This window comes from Neophocaena asiaeorientalis, unplaced genomic scaffold, assembly GCF_003031525.2.
Source record: "Neophocaena asiaeorientalis asiaeorientalis breed wild unplaced genomic scaffold, Neophocaena_asiaeorientalis_V1.1 scaffold40, whole genome shotgun sequence".
Lineage (NCBI taxonomy): Eukaryota > Metazoa > Chordata > Mammalia > Artiodactyla > Phocoenidae > Neophocaena > Neophocaena asiaeorientalis.
In genome coordinates this window covers 4,036,918-4,044,306 of record NW_020185335.1, presented here as the reverse complement: position 1 = coordinate 4,044,306, position 7,389 = coordinate 4,036,918, and the positions used below count along the sequence as shown (strand labels likewise).

Below are 7,389 nucleotides of genomic sequence, written 5' to 3'. Positions count from 1 at the left end.
TTTTTTTTGGGCTTTTTTTTTTTTTTTTTTTTTTTTTTTTTTTTTTTGGAGAATTACGTTTTATTTGACGGGCTTGATGAGGACTTAAGCCTGGAAGACAACCTCTCAGATGACTCTGAGGGACTGCTCTGAAGAGGTCAGGGAGGAGCCAGGATATATAGAAGTTTTTGCAAACCAGGTAGTAGGAACCTCAAAAGATTATTGTTAATTAAAGAAAAACAGGGACTTCCCTGGAGAGGACTTAGTTTTTTTTTTCTCGGTACGCGGGCCTCTCACTGTTGTGGCCTCTCCCGTTGCGGAGCACAGCCTCCGGACGTGCAGGCTCAGAAGCCATGGCTCACGGGCCCAGCCGCTCCGCGGCATGTGGGATCTTCCCAGACAGGGGCACGAACCCATGTCCCCTGCATCGGCAGGCGGACTCTCAACCACTGCACCACCAGGGAAGCCCGGAACTTAGTTTTATTGAGGGCATTTTTTCCAGTTTTGAAACTGGACAGGATTCTCAATCGTGTTGCTTTCTTCCACCCTTAAATCACTGCCTGTTTGGCCGGTTTTAAGGAATTTTGTTTCATGTTTGGGCAGTTAGGTATAGAGCAGGAGCCTTCTTTAGAGTATTCCCAATTGTTTATACTGTTGCTTTTCTCCTTGAAATAATGCCAGTGTTTTTCTCCCAAATACTCCATCTCCCCATTCCAACTTTTACTTAAGTGTGAGCGCTCATCTGCGTGTGAGGTGCAGTGGAAGAGCCCTTTTCAGCCTTCACATCGGTGACCCACGTGGACTGTGATTCAGTGGTGACTGTCATGCTGACAGAAGTAACGGAGGGGACTTGAGAGACATCAGACTTACATATGCTGTTGTTTCATTTGTTAAATTAATAAGGGGAAAATGTCTTTATCTAGAACTGTTACAGTACACTTCAATCATAAAGCTCAGCAGCCAGAATTTACAGAAAGCCCAGTGGGTTTTTCCTTGTTGTTATTTATGCCCTTTTCTTAGATTTTGTTTCTTTCTTTTTATTCCTCTTGTAAAGTTGGTGTCTCCTTCCTTGGTACAGGGTGACTAAGGAAGTGGATGCTACATCTAAAGAAGCCAAATCCTTCTTCAAGCAAAATGAGAAAGAAAAACCCCAGGCTAATGTCCCTTCAGCTCTGCCATCACTTCCTGCCGGATCAGGGTGAGTAGTCTAGTCTCAGGTCCAGGTGTACCTGGCACGTTGGAGAAGCTGTTTTCGGTACAAGGACACCCTTTACCTGTAGCTCTCGTGACTCCTTTCCTGAGAGAAGGAATTCTGCTGCTGTTGTGCCTTTGCTGAAATATTTACCAAAACGGGGGAGGCAGAGGAAAATTAGCCACAGGCTTCTTGTTTGATTCTGAAAAAAGTCCTGATATACAGTGTTGGCCACAGAGCTGAACACATAGTAGACTTTACATTTAAAAAATAATTTTTTTTAAAGCATGACATTTATTTATTTTTGGTTGCGTTGGGTCTTCGTTGCTTTCTCTAGTTGCGGCGAGCGGGGGCTACTCTTCGTTGCGGTGCTCGGGGCTTCTCATCGCTGTGGCTTCTCTTGTTGCGGAGCATGGGCTGTAGGCACCTGGGCTTCAGTAGTTATGGCACATGGGCTCTGTAGTTGTGGCTTGCGGGCTCTAGAGCTCAGGCTCAGTAGTTGTGGTGCATGGGCTTAGTTGCTCTGCAGCATGTGGGATCCTCCCAGACCAGGGCTTGAACCCGTGTCCCCTGCTTTAGCAGGCGGATTCTTAACCACTGTGCCACCAGGGAAGTCCCTAAAAAATAATTTTTGAATGAAAATATCAGCAGATTATCAGAACTTGTAATAAAGATTTGGGTTGAGTACTTGCTTCCACCCCCAAAGACCTCATAGGAACAGAAAAAGGTCAAAGCTGACTTGCAAATAATTTTGTTAACACATCATCAAGAACTTAATAGTTTTTCTCCCTTCATATTTTCCATACTACATGGGTTATTTTATTTTTAGCTGAAGACTAGAATTGTTTCTTTGGAGGAAATAAAAATTCCTTTCTTCTTAACCTGTATGTAAGATGGAAACATCACAGTTAGTATGAGGAACCAGGGCACTAGCCTACAGAGAAGTGAACATGGACCACACCCATTGTAACACTGATCACCTGCTGATTCCTGAGGGGGAGCTCTCTGTCCTTGAGGTGTTTGGGGTAGAACAAGTCATCTATAGGGGCTTCGCTGATCCTTAAGTCAGTTTGTTGCTTCATCCTTTCCTCCCAAAACAGTGAAGTTTTGTTTTGTGTTTTTACATTAAAAAAAAAAAATCATTGGTTTTCCTGTCAGGTTCTGAGCTTTTATAGGACAGGCCTTTCTCATCTTTGCAGCCCTGGCTCCAAACAACACTGTGTTACACTGGTGTGCATTTACCCAAAAGCAAACCCTGAGACAAAGGTTTGAATGCAAGTCATTAGTGTGGGAGGTGACTCCAGGAAACCTGAGCAGGGAAGTGAAAAGGTGTGGGAAGGTAGCCAGTGCAGGGTGTATTTTCCAGCCGCTGCTGGTGGTGGCTGCTAATCAGTCCTGCTGGTGGACTTGGCAAGGGCAAGGAGGCTGGGATATTTATCCTCCAACTCCCATCTGTGCTGGCTCAGCTGCTTCCACGGCGCTCAGGCCATGAGCTGCGGGTGTTTGCAGTGACGCTGCTCTCAGGGTGTCATGGCAGTGAGTGCAGGGATGTGTGGATGGCCTGTGTCCACATCTGCTTCATACTTTTTATCTGCTTAATCCAAGCATTTCTCTCCCACTGGAGCAACTAGGTGGCAGAAGTCATGTAGTAGTTACACAGGAACCTGAGAAGGAAAAGGATTTGAGTGCTTGCTACCACAGTGGAAATTAGGTAAACACCGAGGAAGGCATCTGTGAGAGGAACAGAGTAATGTGAACAGAGTTCTCCAGACTGACGCTCTTAATACTCTAGGCCAGTACATTTCAAGCTGTGGTTTGCAATCATCATTTAAGAGAAATGAAATAGAATACGTGTCATAGTACATCATGTGGTAAGAATAAATATTGTTTTCACAAAATTTTTATTTCAGTGTGGGTTTTGTTTGTTTGTTTGTTTTCGGTTGTGCCCGCGGCTTGCAACATCTTAGTTCCCTGACCAGGGATCGAACCCGGGCCCCCAGCAGTGAAAGCACCGAGTCCTAACCACGGGACTGCCAGGGAATTCCCTATTTCAGTTATAAAAGTGCTTGTACAGGGTGATGAAATAAACTATATTTTTTATGAGGGCTGAGATAAAAAATATGAGGCTCTTGGCTGAAGAGAGCCTCTAATCATTATATTGTTTGAAAGGGATTTTCTTCATACCAATGACTTTCAAACTTTATTGACTGCAACTCACAATAAGGAATACATTTTACATCATGACTTAGTATACCCATAAATATAGGTATGTTAAAAAGTGAAATAAAAATTTGGTGAAATTATATTTACCTTTACTATGTATGGTGAACTCTTCTCTTTTATTTCCATTATTATGTAATTATTATGTATAGTATGTGTCATTTAAAAAAATGTTATGACCCATTGATTTCACAATCTGTTACAACCTGAAATTGACAAATACTGCTCTAGATTACTTACAGAAGTAGCCTTCTGCAGGCTTGTCTTTGGGTTACCAGGCTTGTATCTGGTATTATTAAACAGTGTCTCTTGGCATTTATTGGAAGTGTTACTGTAAATTAAGTACTAGATAGAAATAAAGGCAGCATTTCTTCTGCCTTAGGTTTCTAGCATAGTTAGTTTCAACTAGCATAATTTTTACTTCTAGCTTCCTTGGGTGTTTCTTAAAATAATCCCTATTAATGCTTAGAGATTCTACTTGGAAACAATGTGTTTCAGAAAACACTGTTACCGTAGTTATGAAGATAACCAGAGGAGGGAGAAGTGGTAGCTTGGCAAGGTCACCTTGTTGAAGTCACTAAGTCACTCATGGAAATCTCACTGTATTCTGTATTCATGCCTTCTTTTCTTAGAAAGAGCTAATAGCCTTTAGAAGATAAGAAATCTGCTATGATGATATCTGTATTAGGGAAACCCAGCAGGAAACAGATGGCATCCTCAAATTAGGATACCTTGAGGAGAGTTTAATAACTCACAAAATAATGAAAAACCACAGGGAGAGGGACAGTATGGTATCTCTGGGCCTAGTAATAATGAGGCTCCATCACCAACCTGAAGGGACAAGACAGGGAGCAGTTTATGGCAGTGAAGATAGGGAGGGCCTCCTGTCAGGAGCTGAGAACTTCACTTGAGTGATGGACCATCTAGGGGGAAGCCAGGGGAATAAATATCCAAGTATTCCATTCCTCCTTCCATCCCATCTCTTGCTAGGGCACTCCATTGGCCACTGAGGCTTATGAAAGAAAAAAATTATTCTGGTACTTGTTAAAATGGTAAGGAAGACTTATTCAGGATTATTGCAGTAGTTGTTAATGACTATCACAATGGGGGGAAAGATCAGACTTAACTTTGAATACAGCAAAGACAGCTGGGGATTTATAGCTAGGGAACAGAATTGGGGGTGAGAGGATGATCAGTGGATGGAACAGTGCTAAGGGGAGACATGAGAAGTAGGGAGATCCCCTAGCTCTCTCTGCCTTCCACCAACCTTGTGTGGCCCTGTGTGGCATGGTGTGTCCTTACTTCTCTCCGGAACTATGAGTAATTAGTTTTTCAACAATAATCATCTCCTGGTCCGCTGGCCTCACCATACCTAACAAAACAATAAGACTACATTTCAAAATATACTGGAGCTTCTGGGAAGATTAGTGTCTTCCTGATAAAAAGGAACAGGCTCAACTGGCCTGCACCTTTTTCCCTCTGCCTTTCTCTTTTTCTTCCAGCTTATGTGTAACACCTCAAGGTACAGCAGCCATCTTATGAGTACAGATGCGAAAGCCATACGCAAAGGATGACCAAGGAGGAGCACGGAAAAGCCTGTTCCTTGAGCAGCTGCACCAGCCCTGCACCGACTGCCCAAGATTCTGTTACAGAAGAAAAATTAATCTGATTAAGCTGCCGTTTGTCACATTTCTGTTACTTGCAGCCGAAGCAATTACGATTAACACACACTACTCTAACAACTGTTATTATTGATACTGGACACTAATAGCAAATTCGTTTATGCTCAGCCAGTGAGAGAAGGAGTATTAGAAAACAGAAAAGCTAAGTAAATTAAGCATTCAAATACAAGAACATTTAATATTAAAAGAACTGCACAGCATACAGCAGGAGCTTAGAAAAGAAATTCTGAAGGATACACAGACTGAAGAATTACACTGAAATCACTCCTATCTCTTGTTAGCAACAGCTAAAATGACAGTAATTTTTCTTCAGACACTATAGAAAAAACCCTTTTTACTTGAATTCTTCAGACTGTGTCTTGAATGGGGACAGGGATCTCTGTTTTTTTTTTTTTGCAGTACGCGGTCCTCTCACTGCTATGGCCTCTCCCGTTGCGGAGCGCAGGCTCAGTGGCCATGGCTCACAGGCCCAGCCACTCCGCGACATGTGGGATCCTCCCAGACCGGGGCACGAACCCGCATCCCCTGCATCGGCAGGCAGACTCTCAACCACTGCGCCACCAGAGATTCTTGCTGAACTGACCTAACAGGGTTCTTGCTGAAGATAGGCCAAGGACTTATACATCAGAGGTGGCAAATGAAGAACTTGATCATATGTTAAGAGTGATCAGATATGAGTGGGCAGTTCTGTTTAAACTGATTTAGCAGGATTCTTGCTGAACTGAGCTATGCAAGCCCATCAAGGATGGGGCCAAGATTGAGGCTTAGGCGAGAAGAGGTCTCAAAGGAGCCTAAGGTTGGATAAAGAAGAGAGTCTTTTGTCCGTACAGGACAGCATTTGGGGCAGAGAGCAGCGTGGAGGACATAGAGGGTATCTAGAGGGGTCAACCAATGACATACCTTTTAGTAGATTAATGAACTACTGACTCCATTATAAAGGGGTAAAGTGAAATTTGAGCAAAATCAGTTTCTTTGAAAGCTATAATGGAACATAACAGATTACAAGGATATGTCTGCCTCAGTAAAAAAGTCCTCACAGTTTGTACATGCAAATGGGGACACATTTAGTTGTGATACATGTACCTTGAATTTCTGAATAAATCCAGAAGATGACCTTCAAGGTTGGCATGATCATTTTTCTGAAATTCATCTCAAAAAGCTTCGACAGTTGTAATTATGCTTGGGAAAAGACAGGCTCGAGAGGAATTCATTTGATCTGGGGTGTCTAAGTGTACACATTTTATCAGTGCAGACATTAGTATGTGCTGCAGGCTGCACACGTGGTATGCAGTTTTCAGGGGAAGAATCTACAGGAAATATCTAATTTATTAAAAGAAAATTATTTTAATGCAGTAAAATATTTTTTCCACAGACTTTTTTCATTTTTGGAGTTGCTTCAGTTTATAGAAATTGCCCAGCAGAAACACTTTGTTTATTTTTCCTCTCTCTAAACAGATTTAAGCAATACAGGAAAACCAGAGCAGGAGAGTAAAACATCCTGTCCCATGTCCTTTGCTAGCAAATAAGAATCACAGGAGGGCTTCCCTGGTGGCGCAGTTGTTGAGAGTCTGCCTGCCGATGCAGGGGACGTGGTTCGTGCCCCGGTCTGGGAAGACCCCACATGCCGCAGAGCGGCTAGGCCCATGAGCCATGGCCACTGAGCCTGCGCGTCCGGAGCCTGTGCTCCGCAACGGGAGAGGCCACAACAGTGAGAGGCCTGCGTACCGCAAAAAAAAAAAAAAAAAAAAAAAATCACAGGAGCAAATGTTTGTAACTGACAGTGCATTTCCGCCACATGTTTAAAATAGCACACTGCTTTGGCTATAAAAAGCCAAAGTTTATGCTTTGCGGATGGAGTAAACAAAACACCCAATTTCATTAGCGGCCGGAGTCAGAAATGCCAAGAAACTACGATTGGTAGAAAAAAGCACCGTGCTCAGCATAATGTGTCTGAATTCCTGTAGTTCTGTTAGTCTAAGCTCTCGATCCACTTCTCACCCTCCACTCCCCTCCAGCCCTTGCTACCAATACTGTTGGCCACTTGAATCCAGCTTCTACCAGTGTTTGTGGGGGTCTGGCTGGTACATTTACTGCTTGCCTTCAACCCAACATTTATTACTTACTTTATTCCAACAGTGGGTGGCCGTTAGTTCCGTTCAAGTTTATAATCCTACCCATAAGCGTTAACTTGTTTAATGAAGGGCTTACTATTTAGTTGCCTCCTTATAGATTGAGAGTGACCTAAAGCAATAAAACCTAAGGGTGAAAAACATCATTTTCCCATGTAATTTTGTCTTGTCTTCTCGGTCTATTGAG

The 7,389-nt window shown here is 43.0% G+C and overlaps 1 protein-coding gene across 3 annotated transcripts in view; it reads left to right on the top strand.

Moving 5' to 3' along the window:
* The window catches only part of CFDP1 (chromatin remodeling protein CFDP1), a 136,579-nt gene that overhangs the window by 25,022 nt on the left and 104,168 nt on the right, over positions 1–7,389 (top strand). For all 3 annotated transcript variants that reach the window (XM_024735521.1, XM_024735520.1, XM_024735519.1), the window contains exon 5: positions 1,058–1,177. In XM_024735521.1, coding sequence (XP_024591289.1) covers positions 1,058–1,177 — 120 coding nt within the window. The remainder of the gene's footprint in view (positions 1–1,057; positions 1,178–7,389) is intronic.